This window comes from Arvicanthis niloticus, chromosome 10, assembly GCF_011762505.2.
Source record: "Arvicanthis niloticus isolate mArvNil1 chromosome 10, mArvNil1.pat.X, whole genome shotgun sequence".
NCBI lineage: Eukaryota > Metazoa > Chordata > Mammalia > Rodentia > Muridae > Arvicanthis > Arvicanthis niloticus.
In genome coordinates this window covers 24,632,654-24,653,346 of record NC_047667.1, presented here as the reverse complement: position 1 = coordinate 24,653,346, position 20,693 = coordinate 24,632,654, and the positions used below count along the sequence as shown (strand labels likewise).

Below are 20,693 nucleotides of genomic sequence, written 5' to 3'. Positions count from 1 at the left end.
AGGCATCAAATAGGCGCTGTTGCCACCAAAGGTAGAGAGACAGATGGCATAGGCTCTGCCAAAGGGTTGCTGTATTTCCAAGAATTGAGGTTGGCCAGGTCTTGGATCCTACCCAGATAAACACACACACACACACACACACACACACACACACACACGCATGTGCATGCATGTGCACATACACAGATACATACTCACACACACCCTGACTCCTACACACACACACACACACACACGTGCATGTGTATGCATGTGCACATACACAGACACATACTCACACACACTCACACACAGAGACATACACATACAGAAATACATACCTGTACACATACATGTGTGTATGCATTCACACACACCCTGATTTCTACACAGAGAGAGACATACACGACACAGAAATATACATACATGCACATATACATACACATGAGTTTGTATTGACACAGACACACACATACACACAGACATACACAGACACACACACATATACACAGACACATACACCTCCATTTTCCTCCTGATTACTTTTCTTTAAGAGCTGCCTTTTCAGCCGGGCAGTGGTGGCACACGCCTTTAATCACAGCACTCCTGAGGCAGAGGCAGGCGGATTTCTGAGTTCAAGGCCAGCCTGGTCTACAGAGTGAGTTCCAGGACAGCCAGGGCTATACAGAGAAACCCTGTCTCGAAAACAAAAGAAAAAAAAAAAAAAGAGCTGGCTTTTCTCATCTTTAAACTAATATCCATGGCCAGCTGCCATGCGCAAGGCCTCTTGAGCAACCTGGATGCTTTCAAAGGGTAGAGATACACAACAAATGACATCTGGTGGCTTATGTTAGTCCCTCTAGGGCAAGGTCTCCCTTTTCCTGTGCTGTGAACAGGCACTCCTGGCTCTAACTCTCCAGGGCCCTGGGCATAAGGTTGTCAGTGTGTTTTGCCCTCTGTGGGTGCCTGGCTAGTCCAAGTTATATTCTGCCCACCAAGTATGACTTTCCTCCATGTACTTGTGTCTCCTAAGAGGACTGCAGCAGCAAGAACCCAGGTTAGACTTTTCCACAGCCTGAACACTTCTGGGCAGCCAAGCCAAAGTGAGGTATGAGGAGCAGGCACTCCATATTGGAAGATATATTATCCTTTAACTCAGATGCAGGTTGATAGGCTTGGAATGTTCAGGGACCTCTATTCAAATGGCTACCCAGCCTAGGTGCTCAGCCACTTCAGTAGGTACATGGCTGCTGAGTTGAATGCAGGCTCTGGAGGGCTGGTCATGGGCTGGTGGAAGGCCTGGGTATTCCCCCATTGCTTCTTCCTGATCTTGCCCAAGCCCCACTGATGGGGCTCCCCATGAGGCCCCACCTGCTCATGGAGGCCCTCTGGTCCTGCAGATGCCGAACTCACATGTCCTTCTTGTCCTCTCCCCTCTGTGATCCTCTTCCCCACTCTCAACGGAGTAGGAATGAGCTTAATGATCTTTGCCAGGAGAAACTGAGGCCCAGAGAGACTAATCAACTTGCTCACAGGCCCCAGAAGATCCTGTGACTTGGACACAGAGCGTCTGCTCCGAGACCAGAGTTCATATTGATGGTGTTCTCCTTCTTGCTATAGGGGACCCAGGTTCCTCAGGGCAGAGACCAGCTAGTGAGGGCAGGCCTGGGTAAGAAAGCCTTAGTCCCCCTCTCCACTCTTCCCTGTGAAGAAGCAGCAGGTGAAGGCACTGCTGTTGCTGCTGCTGTACCTCCAGGCGGCTCTGTGGCCCAGGTTCCCAGGCTGCCTAGGGAATCGGACAGAGAGAATTTTGAATGTTCTGTGCAGGCAGTGCCTGGCCTTGGCTTGGCAAGCAGGCGGTACAGCCCCGCCTCCCAGGCGTTCTAGGAAGCTTCTTCCAAGGCCAGAAGCTTTGCAGGTTGCAGAGCTGGGACAAAGCCCAGTTGGGGAGAAAAGACTCCCTCGAGGAAGTGTTGGACAGGAGCAGTGGCTGCCAGTAAGGCCTGCAAGACTGGCAGGCGGCCCCGCATCGTGGAGGTAGAGAATTCTTGGCCTGGCCAGTGGCCCATGACTCCCCTGTTTCCTGGCAATGATTTATCTCATTCATCCCAGAGTGGAGGACAGGCCTCATCCTGTGGCCTGTGAAGACTCTGACTCCAGCACGAGTCAGGAGGAGCCTCATGTGCCCTTCCAGGCTGTCTTGGTTGGCGTTGGTAAGGAAGGAGGAAGGACTTCACAAGAGAGACTAGAACCTACATCCCCACTGCACCCTCTCCTTAACTGTGTGGCCTTAGAGAGTTAACTGGGTTAACTGGCCTCCAGAACCAAACACCTGTAAATGGGGATAATTATTTATTCCCCTCAGGATCCCTGTCTTCCAAGGACAGAATGTTGATCCATGTTTAGGGCCAGCTGCAGCACGTAGAACACGCTCAGGAAATGGTCTCCTTTCTCTCCATTCTTTACCGTTCCCAAGAACACTGTCTCTTCCACAGACGTACCCTTCCTTACCATGGATTCTCTGTCTCACAATTGAAAGTGTTTCTTAAAGCTAACCGCTTGGTAACTCTGCCTCATGCCTAAGCCCTGGGAGGGGGGTAGGTGGGTACACCCAAAGCCTTTGTCTAAGGCGTTGAGGGTCACCCTAGAGGTAGTGACAGATGGCTGAACCCAAAAGGTCCTCGGTGATGGCAGCTGAGGATCAGCGACACAGAAGGCGGTCCCAGGAACTCCAGCCCCCTGGGAGGCAGCCCAGCACCCATGTCAGTCAGCACCACAGCTGGGGTCACATCAGATGCTGTGTGGGTGGCATTGGGTTTGGGGAGCTGGAAGAGCGAATAGCTCCCATGGCTGGGGGCACCTCCTTTTTCTGGGGCAACCCTACCAAGCCCAAACTTTGCCCCCCCCCCCCCCCCAGCTTTCTCCCTCAGAATCTTTAAAATCAACCCTACGCCCTCCATTGTCAGGCCTGGTTTGAGGTCCACAGGCTGTGTCATCTTGACAGAGTCACTGCCACTGACAGGTTCTGGGAGGAAGGGTGCCATCTTTTAGGAACAGGTCTGAGGGAGAGAGACCATGTCCTGCAGGTGGAGCTACATGAAAGGCAGCCACATACACAGCCAGGTCTTACCTTCTGATCTTGACTGCCACTAGGTCAAGTCATGCTCTTGGCAAGTTTATGACTGACCCACTTTGGGTCCCAGTGTCAGGACCCTGGGAACCTGAAGATGGGTGTATCCGTATAATGGACTGGATTATGTACAAAAGCTGGGACACACAATGTAATCCCACCCAGGGGGCTGATTCTGGAGGAATGAAGGGGAGGCTCAGGGCAGGGGGTGTGCCGAACTTCTGAAGAAAGAGCTTGTGGCATTATACAGTCCCACTCCAATGGGTTCTGACATGACAGGCTACAGAGCACCTAGCACTTTTAGGAATGCTTTGTAGCTAGGCTGCAGTGGTTAACACAGCCAGTGTGGCAAGGTCACTGGCAAGTACTTGAAATGTGGCTAATGAAATTGAGGGAATTACACCTTAATTGGTTCAAATATAAAAGGTGCTCACTATTCCTAAATCAGCAAGAAAACATATTGGATCTCTGGTGAGATAGCCTGGCCTATCCACCTGGGCTAGCCACGGTGGGACAGATGGACAAGTGTTGCTGAGGCTGGGCGGAAGCCAGACAGAGTGCAGACACTTTGGGTGTCAGTGTAGCCGTTCCACAAAGTGTTAAACACACAATGACCACATGGTCCTAAGCATATAAGGAGTATATAACATACATGCCTAATCATACACTCTAGCGAAATAGAAGCAGATGTCAACACATATGTGGATTTTCATGTGGATCCACATTCATACTGGGCAAAAAGTAGACATGAAGCAAATGTCCACCAAATGATGGCTAGATAAGCAAATGTTATCCACACTGTAGAATATTATTCTGCCATGAAAAAGGAACAGAGGGGTAAAACATATGGCAACATAGACCAACTTGGAAGGCAGTGCAAAGTGACAGAAGCCACAAAGGTGTGGGATTCTGTTTATGTGAAGGACCCTGAATAGGGGGAGCTGCAGAGCAAAAGGTAGACTAGTAGTGTTTGCCAGGGTTAGGGAAGGAGAGAATGGCCGGTGAGTGCTTAGTGTTCAGGGCTTATCTGGGGGTGGGGGGTGATAAAATATTTTGAAATTAATGAGTGGTGATGTGCAAACATGCTGGAAGCCACGGAATTACATATTTTAAGAACTAGATTTTATAGCATGTGATTAAACCTCATCTGTATGCCTCACCATCTCTAGCTGGTAGCACCAGTATCGGACGAGGCTAGAACACCTGTCTTCACGTGTTGGCTTTGTCATGAGGCTGCTGTGCCATCCTGGACAGCAATCTCAGCTGCTCTGAACTCTGGTTTTCTCAGCTATGAAATCGGGGTAATAAATAGACCAGCCCAGGCGTGTCATGCAACCAACAGGGTTCATATACGTAAAAGCTCTAGGACAGGACCTGGTCTCAGAGAAAGAGAAGAGTTAGGTAACAACTAGCATTGCTAGGTCACCAGAAATCCTCCAGGCCTCTTCCGATGCTGTTCACACCTGAGCCCAGCCCCTCTCCTCTTCTCTGGACTCCCTTGCCTGCAGATGGCTCTCTGCTGTGTAAACTGTTGCTATAACAACCATTCCCGGTTCCCAGAAGCAGCTGCACAAGAGACATCATCACCATCTTCTGGGCAGGGTATCACAGGAAGGCTCTGGGCATTGTTAAAATAGGAAACATTTCCAGTAAAGGTAAACCTTGAGGGTCACTGGGCAGGAGATCCTGGGCCTGCCCTTAGCAGCAACCTTTCTGTGTGTCTGAAGCAGGCAGACTGTCTCCTCTGCCGGAGGCCTGCTTACAAGCCCAGTCCAGCGTCAAATCTTCAGAATCCTCTCTTATTCTGTAACCTGGTGTTTCGAAGGAAACGGGATGAGAGGAATTTCTTCAGAAGTGTAATAGAAAAAGATAGACCCAGCCAGGCGGTGGAGGTGCACGCCTTTAATCTCAACTCAACTCAGAAGGCTGAGGCAGGTGGATCTCTGAGTTGGAGGCCAGCCTGGTCTGCAGAGTAAGTTCCAGGACAGCCAGGGCCGCACAGAGAAACCCTGCACAGACAGACCTTACAACAGTCATTCCAAACAGGGTCTTCTGGTCTCTTGGCCCACAGTACTAATTGTCCTTAATCTAGCAAAGCCTTCCCCAAGTACACATCATTGAGAAGTAGCTGTCCCCTGGGCCTGTAAGCTTACACTCCACATTCTTTGCCAAAGGCTGCAGTGTGAAGCTGAGCTGCACCGGCATTGCAGGCAGCCCCTTTCTGCCTTCAGCTCACTGCAGAGAGCTCCTCTCTTCCCAAAAGGACCTCAATGGGGCATGATGGAAGGAGTCTGTCCTCCTACTTCTCCCAGAAAGCCACCCGCCCCAAGCACACTGCAAAAGAGCAGAGACCTCCAGAGAACAGACTTGGGCCCCACACACTTCTCCAGAGTGAGCTGGATTCTCTCAAACTTTGGCTCTAGATATGAGCTTGCCAGGGGCATCTGTGGGCCTCCAGAGCCTACTTCTACTGTAAGAGTTTAAAAACTCCTGGTAAGCCAGGCCCTGCTCTTAAACTGGTCCAGCAGGAACAGCACAGGCACTGCCTGTGTAGATTGGCGCAGCAAAATTGATGCTGGGCGGGTGGGTCTCCAAATGTGCTAACCTAGCCAAGGTCAGGGTCCGGGGGGGAGGGGGGGGTACCAAGGATGTCTGCCCCAGGAGTGTAGCACCTGCAAAGAAGCAATTTTAAGCAGAATTCAGAGGGGAAGGCCTTTGGGCGATTTCTCCCAAGCCCCAGAGCTAGACAGCTGCCAGTCTTACAGCATTGCGGCATCAATGCAAAGCAGCTGCGGCGGCTGAGGACCCATAGCGCCCCCGTGTGGTTGTTCTCTGCAACAAGACCCAAAGACCTGACAAGATTTTGGTGGCTGTCTTACTGGAAAGATAGAGCAGAGAGCTGACTTGTGCCAGCGGTATTTCTCCATCACTTTGGGGGTGGGAGGGAATGTTGAGCCTTGGTGCTTTGTCGGGTCTCCTGTTCTCAAAGTGGTCACATAAATGCAAAGTAGGACCCTCCGATCACAGCACCTGATTTCGGAGCTGGCAGCGCAGCAGATTCCCGGGAGCCACCTCCAGCCGGCTGAACCAAAAACTCTGGGGATGACACCCTGGAATCTATGCTTTAAAATGAGCATTTATACAGACCTCAGCCTAGCACAAAGTCAGAGGACCACACTGTCCTTTTAGTTTAGTCAACTACACCGTTCCCTTACTTAAAGACCAGGAAACTGAGGCCCAGGGAAAAGTCGCTTACCCAAGTTCCACAGCTGGTTGATGTGTTCCCTTGGGACGCTGACCTCAATGAAGATCAGAACTGCACATGAACCAGGGAGACTCCTGCCTGGCAAATTCCAGGCTGTAATGCCTATCCATCCTTCTCTTGTTTAGCCCCAGATTTGTTTGTAGTTGTAGTTTTTGTCTAATGTCCCCATATGGGGACAAAAAGCAATGCATTTGCTTCTTTTTTTTTTTTTTTTTTTTTTTTTGTCCTGATTCTGTCTGGTGCCTCATGATGGAGCACCCATCAGGAAGACTCCAGCTAGCTCATTGACTGAGTGGGTTCAGGGTTCTTCAAGGTCAAGGGAAAATTCCTGGGAGCTCTTTTGGGGAGCAGGAGTACACTGAACAGCTACAAGCACAGGATTTGCTGCACTGCGGGGTTCTGTGTCAGCTGCCTCTGACAATATTGTGACTTAAGTGGGGGGATGAGAGGAATGATGGGATTAGTAACAGAATAAATAGTTCCTGCCTGCCTGCTCCATGACAGTGGGTGTCTCTGGCATGGAGGCCCATCCATCCTGCCCCCTTCTAGGACCTCTGGGGATCAGTGGATGATTTGGGAAGGGGTGGGGAAAGAGGGTGGAGTTGCCCCTCAGACAAGCTGCTGGGCTCTACCCTCGGGCAGGGGAGATCTGTGTTGGGGGTCACTTGTCACTTGTCACTTTAGCTCTCCCTGCCTGAGTCAGCCTTTGCAGGGGTGGGAATGGACCAGGAGTACCTTGTGACAGCCAGCCTGGCCTGCTCTTGTTGGAGTTGGTGGGTTTTTATCCTTGAGTGGAAGAGACGGGAGGAAAGATTTCGATTCCCAGAGACATTTGACCCCACTGAAACACAAAGTACTGCTCAACAGATCCTGGCAGCGATATGCAAAACTCCCCAGTGTCTTTCCGCTGTTTCAGTGAGTCCTGGGAGAAAGCAGTCTGCTGGTTAGGGCTGGAATCTTTTTAGGAGCTGAAATTGTGATAGATTTCCAGAATTTAAAAATCAGACCCCTGTACTAGGGATCAAATAGGGTTGGGGAGTTTTCTTCCTCTGAAGAGTTGTTGAGAAGTGTGTGTGTGTGTGAGAGAGAGAGAAACAGACACGGAGAGGCCCGGTGCTTCCTGTTTCCAGGTCGTTTAGCTGGCCTGGATTTCTACATGGATCTAGGCCCAGACCATCCCCTGTGGTTAATTCTGGCTGTGACTTACCTCTTCTGCAGATATATCTGAGCCTCCGTCTCAGCCCACAGTACTGGACAGTGAGAAAAAGAGCCTGTGCCAGGAGTCACAGCAGCCCTGAGTCCCCTCTGTGGACTTAGAGGAGAGGTCATTTCCTGTCCTTAATGTGAGAGGGTGGCAAATGCTTTCAAGCTCCATCTTGGCCCACTTCTGTCCCTCCTGGGGGCTTGTACCTCACCCAGCCATCCACAGTAAAAGGCAGTGCAGAGGTAAGGTGCAGACCCAGCTAGAGCTCATGTGCCCTCCCCAGAGCTACATGGATTGTGGGTTCTGAAACATTGGTGAAGGTAATTAAAGCTTCAATAGTCAAAAGTTATTGCAGTTTACTTAATTGCTGGCTAATAATTAAAACCTCACAGAACGTGGGGAAATCTGACTACTGGGTGACGGATCCCCCTGAGCCTCCTCCTTCTGGAACTTGCCTGAATCTGTTGGGGCTTTTACCCTGAGCTGGAGGCTCCCCGTCCATTACCATCTCACAGCTCAGCCTTCTGGTCCAAGAAAGCCTCTGTCACTAAGTGCATCCCAAAGGCACGACTAGCCCTGAGAAAAGGAGCTGGCCAGGCTTGATGGTGCAGAAGCAAGGTCTGCTGAGTGTATCTCACTTGCCCCTAGGTCCAGGTGTGAGGACCTCAGCAAGCAAGAGCATGGTCCCACCTGTTTGTGAGTGACAGAGCGTGGGGAGCTCCAGCCTCACTTTCTGCCCACCTCTGCCTTCTGCCAGATCCCAGCTGTATTTCCAGGCAGTTTGCTGTGTGCCAGGCACTATGCTAAGTGTGAGTGAGCTAGGCCCTGAAGCCTCACTGTAGTGAGGTCGTTCCTTTCTCCGATTAGCTGAAAGGAAAACTGTAGCAAGATTAAGTAACAAGTTCAGGGTCAGCCCAGCTGCGAGGGGGCAGTGGAGGATCTGGATGCTGTGGTTTTCATCTTGACACTAAGAACTGTGTTCTTGTTTGTTTTTGTTGCTTGTTTGTTTGTTTGCAACAAGGTTTCTCTATATAGACGCGGGTGTCCTGGAACTCTGTAGACCAGGCTGACCTCAAACTCGAGTTCTGCTGGTCTCTGCCTCTCAAATGCTAAGATTAAATTAGTGAGACACAGATACTGGCCTAAGAACTATGTTCTTGACACCAAAGTGAAAGTCAGTTTCTCCCCAGTGTCCAATTCTTTAGCTTAGCAGCAAACCCTGTCTTGGCATTCTTGGGATGCTTGTTCCCCTTGTCTCATGCCGGGCAGGTAGAAGGGATTTGCTCACACCACCCTCCTAGTGTACCCTGGGCCTTCCCTTCTCAGGCGCAGACTGCCTCTTTTCCTCATGAATTTGTCAGTCACATACTGGGAGGCAGAGCCACCCAAACCGCCCCGTGTGTGTGTGTGTGTGTGTGTGTGTGTGTGTGTGTGTTTATCTGCAGAATTGCAGAACGCTGTATCAGCACAACTTGGTGAGATGTGCATATTCTGAGGCAATGTATTATAATGGAAAGAATGGGGGGGGGGCAGGGCTGGAATCCAAACAAATACAATGAATCAAATGGAATACCACAGAGTCAAATGCTTAGCATCATGCCTCACATGGGGCAAACAGTGGTCACTGTCATTACCGTGTGCTTGCACCTGTGTGTCAAGTATATTTGATTGTTGATCTGTAGTAAGACTCCACAGACAGACAGACAGACAGACAGACAGACACACACACACACACACACACACACACTTACTTCATCCTTGAAGCTATGACGTGTTCTGCAAAGACTTAGCTGTAACATGCACAAAGGTGTCACGTAGGTTGGAGACATCCTGAGCAACAGTAGGAAGAGACCCCTCCATCTTTGACATACCTCAGCTTTCTCTCCCAGACACACCCATATCAAGACCACAGGGTTGACCAAGACACGGGGAGGCATCCTCCAAGACGTTGGACTTAACCAGTAGAATAAAGTTTTAGGTTATGTTAATGTCATCACAAAGTGACTAGTACTTCAAATCCTTCCACCCCTTCCAGATCTTCATTCTCACTGTGCACTGTGAGAAAGAGGCAAAGCTTGGGAAAAATAGGCCGGGTGCTGGGGTAGAACAGGGTACAGATGTGGAGGGGTGAGGGTAAGGGGTAAGGTGAGTTCTTTTGCAAATACAACTTAATGAAAGCTAAACACGGAAAAATGACTCGAAGAATCAGCAATATGAATATCACCCCTACACATACACTACACACACACACACACACACACACACACACACACACCACAGAGCAGACCCAGCTGTGGACATGTAAAATGTCATAGTCTAGATGGCCACAAGGGGGCACTGCTGAGGCACCCAGAGAGCTTTAGGGTGTAGCCTCTACAGGACTGTCCCAGCCAGGGCACTAACATATCTGGTCATTCCCATCAAATCAAGCCTTCTTGCCATCTCTAAGCCTACCGTGGGGTCTGCAGATAATTCTTAGAAATTCTTAGCCTCTCTGCCATCCAGATGGTCATGTTCCTGCACCTTGTCTGCCCACCTCTGTGACACACTGGACCAGGCCAAGCCATTTCCAGGACTTTGGTACCTCTGGTTTTTGAAGAGTCCAGCTCCGGTGTGTGTGGTGTGTGTGGTGTGTGTGATGTGTGTGGTGTGTGTGGTGTGTGTGGTGTGTGTGGTGTGTGTGGTGTGTGTGGTGTGTGTGGTGTGTGTGGTGTGTGTGTGTGGTGTGTGTATCTGTGTGTATGTGTGTATATGTGTGTATATGTGTGTATATGTGTGTGTGGTGTGTGTAGGTGTGTGTGGTGTGTGTATGTGTGTGTGGTGTGTGTAATGTGTGTAGTGTGTGTGTGTGTGTGTGTGTGTGGTATGTGTATGTTTGTGTGGTATGTGTGTATGTGTGTGTGGTGTGTGTAATGTGTGTGGTGTGTGTGGTGTGTGTGGTATGTTATGTGTGTGTGGTGTGTATGTGTGTGGTGTATATGTGTGTGTGGTATGTGTGGTGTGTATGTGTGTGGTGTGTATATGTGTGTGTGGTGTGTGTGGTGTGTATGTGTGTGGTGTATATGTGTGTATGGTGTGTGTGGTGTGTATGTGTGTGGTGTATATGTGTGTGTGGTGTGTGTGTATTCTACTCTGCTCTGTTGATATGGAAAAATGTAGGGGTTGGGTAGAGGTCTTTGATGAGGCTGAGTTGAGAAGGGGCCATGAGCCGGGCGGTGGTGGCGCACGCCTTTAATCCCAGCACTTGGGAGGCAGAGGCAGGTGGATTTCTGAGTTCAAGGCCAGCCTGGTCTACAGAGTGAGTTCCAGGATAGCCAGGGCTACACAGAGAAACCTTGTCTTAAAAAACCAAGAGAGAGAGAGAGAGAGAGAGAGAGAGACCATGATTGATATATTGGGAGTTGTATATTGTTCTCTGTTACTACCAAGGTTCTGGGTTCTAGTTCCCATCATTCCCTGCGGTGCCCCGAAGCCTAGAGAATTAGGAATGAAGCTGGCCAAAAGAGAGGGGGACATTTTTTAATGCCACCATATCCAATATACACATACACACACATACAATACACATATGTACATATACATACACACTCACACATACACACATACACACGTGCACACATACACAAATACACCCATACTCACACATACATGATTTTATATTTTAGATGGTGGTAGCTCTCATTAAATCTTGAGATATCATTAAGCACTGACTGCATGCAGTCGCTGGAGTGCAGACGAGGTTGACTCTAGCTCTACCCTGTGCTTTATGCCAGCTATGTGGCCTTGAGTAATTTATTTAATCTCATAGTGTCAGTGTTCTCATCTGTAAAATGGATCAATAGCACAAATCTCCCATTGCGGTTGGACTGGATGATGTATGCAGAGGACTGGGCACACCCAGGAGCCTCTGAATGACTCTCAAGATTTGTACACCTTGGCTCATTTCCGTCCAAACCATAGAAAGTCTCACCCTTTTGTGAAACCCATGCTATGTTCTTGATCCCACATAGGGTCTTGTGAATTAAACCTTAAAATATAGGTGTACACTGTCTGACCCTGACTATGTCCCATGCCAAACCGTCACTTAAAGGCAGGGAACAGCTCGCAAGGCGACACTTGCCAGGATAAACAGGCATTGGCAGCCAGAGAAACGATGCCAGGGCTGTGGACAGAGCTCAGACCACTGGCATGGAGGCCTGCCATCTCTTCTTGTCCCTTGACACCAACATGGAGCCCTGAGTACATAGGACTGGCTTGAGAAGCTGGAGGGTAGGGACAAGACCCCAAAGGAGGGAAACAGAGATGGCTGGGCCCAGGATTGGAACTGGTCCTAGAAGAAGGTGTCCCAGAGGCTCTGGGGAGAGCCCATGGCCCTTCCACCCCACCCAGCCTCTCTTGGCCAGCCAGCCAGTGACTGTCAGCCAGCCTGAGCTCAATGTTGAGAAAAAAAATACCTCTTAGGGGATTCAGAAATGTTCTCTTTGGCAGCCAAAAGGAGCTTTCTCCCCTGCTGAGTCTGTGGGTGGAGAGGGGCTGGGCCTGGGAGTAGGGTAAGGTTGGCTTGTCCAGAGGGCTGGAAGGGTTTTGGGAGGGAAGAGAGGGATAGTCCCACTGTTATCTCTGTCACTAACTTCCGAAGCCATCTCTTGAGGAGGACTGGGAAAGGGAAAGCTGGGTTCTGTTCAGTGACAGTGACTTTGGATCCCTATGTAAAAGGTTATTCATGGGACAGGATCCAAGACTCTACGATAGTGTCCTCAGATCCTAGCACAGTGCCTAGTACCAAGTTGAGTTGGAGTCTTTGGGTTGTTTTTTGTTGTTTTGTTTCATTTTTGTTTGTTTTTTTTAGAGGTTTTTCTGTTTTTCTGTTTTCTTTCTTTCATTTTCTTCTTTCTTTTTCTCTTTTGAAATAGGGCCTCCACTGTGTAGCCTCAGGTGGCCTAGAACTTGCTCTGTAAACCAGACTGGTCTGTAACTCACAGAGATTCACCAGCCTCTGCCTTCTGAGTGCTGGGATTAAAGGTGTACCCGACCACGCCCAGCCCCAAGTGGGTATTTGATAAAGATTTCTTGGGTGGGTCAATAGAAGGGAAAAGAAGGTCTTCTGAGTTGTTCCATCATTTGGATGCTATTTCTGTTCCTGGATGGGAGAAAGTGTGAAGCTTTGCTTACAGGTAGAGGCTCTCATCTGTCCAGGCTAACATCATCCTGTGCTAGAAACTGAGGCTGACAAAGCAGTCCTGACTGGTTCAGACTCTGGTCACGCCCTTGCTTCTTCCTCAGTTGGGATTCTAACTCTTGAATAGGGTCTGAACCGCCCCAGAAAATGGCTGCTCATCTCCTGCTCCCACCAGCCACCTCACCTTTAGGAGGCTGTCAAGACCACCTCTTAGACCCCTCAGAGCAGCTCTGCATGTCCCAACCCTTCAGAACGGTGGCCCATGATATGTTGATTGAAACTGGCCACGTAGGGATATTTATACAGTGGGAATAGGTAAGCTCTGCCCATCACAGTGTCCCCTCCTCCAAGAGCCCTAAGCACACGCCAACACACTGCTGCAAAGGAGGTTTGGGGGGTGGGGTGGGGGTTCCATTTCATTCCACCACAGGAAACCTTGTGCGTGATCTCTGTCTTTGCTGTGAGAAGAACCTCCCCAAACCAAAGCCAGAGGCAACAATGATCAATGAGCTATGGTGTCTGTCTGTCTCCCCTTCCCTGACTCCCAGGTCCCTTCAGGAAGTCTTTTTCAATCACCACCTCTTTCTGCTCTCCTTGCCAGATCCAGAGTCGCAGAGAAAGAGGACAGTACAGAATGTTCTGGATCTTCGACAGAACCTGGAAGAAACCATGTCCAGCCTGCGAGGCTCCCAGGTGACTCACAGGTAAGCTTGAGCTGCCCTTGGTGATGTGCTCGCTCTTCCTGGGTCTGGAGGGCATGGCCTCAGTGTCTCCCCGTGCCTCCACAGGGGCATCCCAAGTTGACCAGATGGTCTTGGTCTCTGTGAACACAGGCGTCTGCAGCCCCGTATTGCCAATGCTGCAAGGAAAGGGAAACCCAGCCACAGAAACCCTGCTCAGTCTTGCCTCTGCTTATGCTTGAGCACGGATTCCACCCGGGCGGTGCCTGGGTATGGGTGTGCGGTCTGTGAAATCTGTTCTCTCTGTGGGCTGCAGGCTCCTCCTCTTTCAAGAGGGCTTTGTTTACTGAACACCCCATCCTGCTTTTCAGTCCCATCCCTCTGGGATGCTAGGACACCCCAACACCTGGGCTCATCTGCCCACTGCCAGCCAGGTATCCTCGGGCCTCTTCTAGCACTCCTAAAGGAGGGTTGAATACCAGACAGGGCCTACATGCTAGCACCCACAAAATCAACCCCGTGCTATCCCTCTCATCCCCCAGCCCTTACAGAAACCCCCAAGCCTCCAGCTGGAGGGTACACAGCCTCCCCCCCCCCCCCCCCCCCCCGCAGCTCTTTTCCCAAGAGCAGCATTCCTGGCACCATCCCCTCCGTGAGTCAGAATTTCCCATTCAGTTCCTCTGGGCTTCCCTGGGCTGTTCAGATGAGCTCATACTGTCAGCTCTAAGGGGGACAGAGGGCCCAGCTAAGTTCTGAGGGGGGGAGGTAAGCAGACAGCCAAGCTTGGGAAATCGTGGGCCATGGACACAGAGACTAGAAGCCTATGTATTAAGAACCAGAAGCCTCCTCAGTTCCTCTCTGTCTCCTGCTGAAAAACTGAACACAAAGCTGGATCATGGGGTCAATGGTAAAGGGACTTTTATTAGCTCAGGGCGTGGCCAGAGGAGTAGCCAGACACACTTGGGTACCTTCATTGTCAGAGGACCAGTTACCTTGAGGGCATCTCAGTCTGTGTGGGAGCACATGACCGATGCTGATCCTCATCTTCAGGAGCCTTCATCCACTGGCTCTAGGTCTTCTTGTTGAGACCTTTCTCCTTCCCTTCCCTCCCACTACCTCCCACATCCCTACTCATATCCCTGCCTTGAAAAAGCTGGCTCTTACTCCCAGATACCTAAGCATCTTCCTGACGACTAGAGAGGAGGGAGTCGAGGGAGTCTGGGGAAAGTGGTCTGTGTTGCTTCAGGACCACTTGTATTGCCTGCTCATCCCACAAGCCCTAAGCAGGAATCCAGGTAGACTGGAGGCTCTAACTCAGCTGAATCATCCAACAGTTTAGTCCCCTGTAGACAAATCTTTCCCCTATCCAAGGAAGTTTCTAGAACATCTCTCAGTGCCAAGTCACCGGCCAGGATCGTGCCAAAGAAGCTGAGAATTGCTGACCCGCTATAAGAGTTACACCCCAAATGACTCACCCACAGAAGCAGGGCAGAGGCAGCTGCTCCAGCCTCCTGGTGTCTTCATGCCTGCCCCAAGGCCCCAGGGAAGTAGGGAAGACTCTGCTGGGATGGGAAGGGAAGCCTAAAGCCTTCTGAAAAGCTGACTGGTTGAGACAAGAGCCTTGGGGCCTCTGGCTCCTGTCTCCCTTTATGGAAAAGAAAGTACCAACAGGCGTCTGGGTCTTCTGTTTACTGTGGACTCCGGGTCACTTCCTCTCTTAGCCTTTAGTTTACGTTAGCTCTGGTCCACACTTGGATAACACAAACACCAGTGTCCCGACTTTTATGGCTCCTTTGCTTTTTAAAGTGCTTTTTATCAATTAATCTTTCCCTGTACCTTGGAGCAATATTCCCTAGGCTAGAAAAAAGGCCTGGGAGAAGATACCCATGCTGGACCCCACACGCTGATGGGAGCAGTTCTGTGTCCACACAGCATGAGGCACCAGCCTTCAGAGCAAACATAGTCTCATCCCCGAAGGCCTTGGGTTCAAGAGTGTATCTGCCAAGGTTGCCCTCCCCCTGGGACTCACAGCGTGACTTAGACTCAGTTCCTTTGTGGAAACTTCACCGTCGGGCCACATCCTCTATTTCTGTAGGTGCGTTTCCCTCAGTGAGGAGAGTCTGAGGTTAGGGATGGTGAGGAGAGGAAACAAAACTCACCTCCCCTGAGAGACAAGTCTGGGGCTGAGCGCTGGCTTCAGGTCAGACGATCAGCTGTGAGCTAGAAACCTTTTTCACTGAGAGCTAGAGATGGGGTTTAGTGCAAAAACCTGGATGGGTATTGCATCCCTTGAATTCCAGCACTTGGGAGGCTGAGGCAGGTGGATCTCAGAGTTCGAGGTCAGTCTGGTCTTCAGAGTGAGTTTCAGGACAGCCAGGGCTGTTACATAGAGAAACCCTGTCTTGGGAAACAAAACAAAATAAAACCAACAACAAAAAAATAGAGCCTCAAAATAGGGGAAGAGGGATTTTATGTTCAGAGAGTACCACAGAGGGTAGGCCAGAGGCAGAAGTGAGTGGGGAACCCTCACTTCTTTATGTGCTTGCTACTGTGTTGGAAGCCAAGTACCCAAACCAGTTTCCCTGTATACCCCCCATGTTCTCAGCATGGTCTCATGCTGCTCCTTCTGCTCCATCATCATCATCACCATGACCACCATGACCACCACCACCACCACCACCACCACCATCATCTCATGGTCTGCTTATTTTTGCTAAGTACTTACTGCATGAGGCCCTGACCTTCATCTGTGGTGAGACAGTCTCTACTGCATTCAGCACAATCATCCTGGGTCTGCTCTCTGATGATCCCTCGTGAGGTACTAGAATATGGGGCTGAGCATTCAGACTGAATTATGCCATGGCCGTGGCTTCCCTGCCATCTTCCATTGTCCCCTAGGAGATGGTGTTGAGGTCCACAGTAACTAGAAGCTGATGCAGAACTGCAAGGGATGCTGGGACTGTTGGGCCCAGAGGGAAAGATGGGTGGAGGCCAGCGGAGAGCACGCAAGAGGTCACTCATTCCCATGGGTCAGCTGCAAGGACCCCATCATGCTGATTTTCAGGACCACTGACTCTTCCAATTCTGCTAAGGAAACAGACGACCATTTCCTCAGGCTCAATAGAGACCATTTGGGAGGGCTTTTCTTTTTTCAAGCAACTTCATAAAAACAATTAAAATAAAATCCATGACCTGTGACTCACATCCCATGTGAATGGGAAGATCACAGATCGAAGATTCTTTTTCTTTGCATACCCCATGTCAGGCCAGAGGTTGCCTCAGCCCACCCAGTTTTGGTGGCCCACATTCCTCATGCATGTCATTGATTCAACCCTGTGTGACTTCAGTCAGGCCATGTGATGGAGAAGAGTCAAGTAATTTTGAGCAGCGCCATTGCTAGGCTTAGTGGTGGTGCTAGACTTACCAGTCACAGCCTGAACCAAAGCCATGACCATCATTCTTGCCAGATCTCAACCATATTTCCTCCCTGGCCCTGTGAGAGAAGGACCTGGGGGCCGTAGCCTTTGGCCTTCTGATATTAACCTGCCTGTGGCTTCCTTGTCCTGGCCTAGTGGCCTTACAGCTTGTGACCCTGAATCCTGCTGTATCTTTCATCTGCTTTCCTGGGTTCTCTACCTGGTGAAGGCCATGTCTGTTCCCTAGGGAGGTCTGCTTCTTCCCCTGGTGCCCAGGTCCAGGGCTGACCACTCTTCCTGGGACCTGCTTTAATAGCCAAGGTTCCTAAAAGCTTGCCTTGTACCTTCGACATTTGGTTTTAGGTTTACCTAGATCTGGGGATCAGCTATTCTTTTGCTCACTGATAGACAGAGATGATGGCCACCTTGATTATCCACCCTGAACAAAATGGAGGGTCGTCTTCTGAGCTCTGGTGATCAGCAGTCTCTACTCTCCGCCTCCCACCAGGCCTCACTGGCTCATTCTGGTTCGATGAGAATCTATATGTCAGGCCCAGTCAGATCTGTGTGGCTACAGTCCTCCCAACTCTACAAACCATACTTCGGGTAGGTAGGCATTATCCCGTCTCACTGATGGGAAACAGTGGGCCAGCAAAATTCATTTCTTTTTTTGAGCCAATTACCAAAAAATGACCCCCCCAAAATGTATTAAACACTGGCCACACTCCCAAGATAGGCTTGGTATGGGATGGGTACCTTGGGTACTTAGTAGGATCGTTGTCTCTTGACAGCCTGAGGTATCCTATAACCAAGGACCATGCACTTAGAAGGCCCCACAGAGGGGCCTCCCAGTGAGCTGACAGGGTATATGGTGGTAGGGCTGAGGACTAAATCTGCTGTCTGCTCTCTCCTCAGCTCTCTGGAGATGTCTTGTTACGACAGTGACGATGCCAACCCTCGAAGCGTGTCCAGCCTCTCCAACCGCTCTTCTCCTCTCTCTTGGCGCTACGGCCAGTCCAGCCCCCGGCTGCAGGCTGGCGATGCGCCCTCTGTTGGGGGGAGCTGCCGTTCCGAGGGGCCACCAGCCTGGTACATGCATGGGGAACGAGCACACTACTCCCACACGATGCCCATGCGAAGCCCCAGCAAGCTCAGCCACATCTCTCGCCTGGAGTTGGTGGAGTCCCTGGACTCTGACGAGGTGGACCTCAAGTCCGGCTACATGAGTGACAGTGACCTCATGGGCAAGACCATGACAGAGGATGATGACATCACGACGGGGTAAGCACAGAGGCTGGCCGGTGCAGGAAGCGTGGGAGGACAGGCCAATGGCAGGGGACGGGTTTGCTGTGCTATGACAAAAGTCATCTGCAGAGGGCTGCTGTGTACAAGGTGACTGCCTCTGCAACCAGATGTGGCTTATTATAGATGTGTGTGGTGGGAGGGGCTGGAAATGGAGGAGCTGATTGGTCAATTAAGAGCCTGTACTTCAAAGAGGCCTGGGAACATAGCTGAGACCCAGCTCCTCGGCAAACCCAGTAGACTGTGGATGCCTTAATTTGCTTCCACCTTTGCAAGAAGAGGCTAATTATGTCACCTCCTTCTACCTGCTAAGAGAAAGCAGCATTTAGATGAAAGGGCCAGTCAGACAAGAGTGGGGGTGGTGACTCCACTTCCCCTGCCAGGGCTTCCTACTTTGGCCCTTGGTTTATATCCTTGGTGGACTTCTGTTTCTGCAACCCTACCCATAATGCCACAGCCTATTCCCTACTCCAGCCTATTAGCCTTCTTTTCTGCCCTTGGATGCCCCCCCCCCCCCAGGGAGCCTCAGTTTATCCTTTTCTGACAGAGTAGACTTAGGGACAAGAGTAGCTGGAGCAGACATGGCAGTCTTGGGAGTGGAAAGAGGACAGGAAGCATTTGAACTGTTGGGGTTTGGGATGTTCTGGCCAACTTTTTCAAGCCCTGAGACCAGAGAACCACATGGTTCTAGAAACTTCTCTAGTGTGTCAGCAGACCTGCCACTTCCGTTCTTCATCTACGGTTTTCTGGGGGTCTCCACCCCTAAGATACCCTGTAAGGCCACAGCAGCCCTTACCCTATCTCTCAGGTATCTAAAACCATACAGCCAAAGATTGCTGCTCCTAATAAAGCCCTGCAGCTTCAAGGGCATGGAAAGACCGCGCTGAGTTCCAAGCCATCCGCCACTCCCAGCCCACAGCCCACCCAGGGGGATAAACTTGGCAGGTCTGGTCAGGGTCTGTCCAGCTGATGAGGCTGCTCTGGAGCAAAACAACTGACGCATGCATGGCTTGTTTACTGCCTGGAAGATCCCAGGGGCAGCCGACCTCATGCTCAGATCCGCCAGCCTGGAGCTAGGATAGAGAGAAGTCCTGTTGTAGTTAGACCCCAGCTGCCGCTGTGGTCAGAAGCCTGGGATAGGGAGAAAGGAGAGCCAAGGTGGTGGAGAAACTGTTCCAAATAGACCAGATGCCCTGGGAAGTCCCTGTTCCCTGATGTACCAGCCTGATAGGACAGAGGGAAGGAAGAACAAAGTTTACAGGACTGAGGCATCTCTGCTAGGGATTCCAGAACTGGCAGGACCCTCACCCTCAGGGTATATCAGTATTCTTACTACCTGCTAATGTCCCCAAAGTACCAAGTCAGGACCCCTGCTTGGAGAGACCCACTTTGACTAAAGTAGCAGGATTTCTAGAATTAACTAGCTGTCTGAGCTTGAGCTAGTTAGTTAACCTCTAGACTTTAATCTGCCTATCTGCTGAATGCGGATAACCACAGGATGATCTGTGGTCCATTAGGAAGATTAAAAAGGGTTAATATATGTATAATTCCTTATATGTTTCTTAGTATAATTCCTGGCTCAGTGTAATTGCTCACTGTGTTAGAGTCCTGAACTAACAAAAGGGCACACCCTTCCCCTTAGAGAATGTACAGGAGTGTACAGTCTCTACGGGTTCCAGAATCAGCAGCGAGGACAGATCTAGTAGCCCCTGACTAATGCTGGGAACATGATGAGGCGCAGGGCACAGAAGGCTAAGGGGACAAAAGCAAAGGAAAGCTGTTACCTTTGTCCCACCTTTTATCCTCTTTCCTCTGGGTAGTGTGTGTGCCCTTGATTGAGTTAAGTCAAAACAAAGTCCTCAGGAGTGACTCACCCCTCAGCTGGGAGGCCGGGGAAGCCTGGAGCCCCACAGGAGAACTGAGAACGTCATGACAGTACTTACAAAGTAGACGAGACTGGGGCTGGAGATGGCTTAGCGGTTAAGAGCATTAGCTGTTCTTCCAAAGGACCCTGGTTCAATTCCCAGTACCCACATGGCAGCTCACAACCGTCTGTAGCTCCAGTTCCTTCACACAGACATATATACATATGCAGCCAAAAAACCAATAAAATAAAATACAAAGTAGACAAGACTATAAATTGCTATGCTGTTTGCAATGCCATTCCATATGTATCTTTTACATATGTTACTGATAACTTTGTGCCCTTGTTTTAAGTGTTCTCTGTCCCTGGGTACTTGTCTAGGACCATAAACAGAAGGGCATCTGTCATAGCTAGGGTTTCTATTACTGTGAGGAGATACAGTGACCATGGTAACTCTTATAAAGGACAACATTTAATTGGAGCTGGCTTACTGTCTAGAGCATGGGGCCTGCAGACAGACAGGGTGCTGGAGGAGGAAGGAGCTAAGCATTCCACATCTTGATCTGCTGGCAGCAGGAGACTATGTGCCACACTGGGCCTGTCTTGAGCATAGGAGACTTCAAAGCCCACCTCCATGGTGACACACTTACTCCAACAAGGCCACGCCCCTAATA

At 50.3% G+C, this 20,693-nt stretch overlaps 1 protein-coding gene across 3 annotated transcripts in view; it reads left to right on the top strand.

The window, feature by feature from the left end:
• Window positions 1-20,693, top strand: part of Nav1 (neuron navigator 1) — a 246,086-nt gene that overhangs the window by 133,920 nt on the left and 91,473 nt on the right. For all 3 annotated transcript variants that reach the window (XM_034513255.2, XM_076941255.1, XM_076941256.1), the window contains 2 exons: window positions 13,359-13,461; window positions 17,769-18,134. In XM_034513255.2, the coding sequence (XP_034369146.1) occupies window positions 13,359-13,461; window positions 17,769-18,134 (469 nt within the window). The remainder of the gene's footprint in view (window positions 1-13,358; window positions 13,462-17,768; window positions 18,135-20,693) is intronic.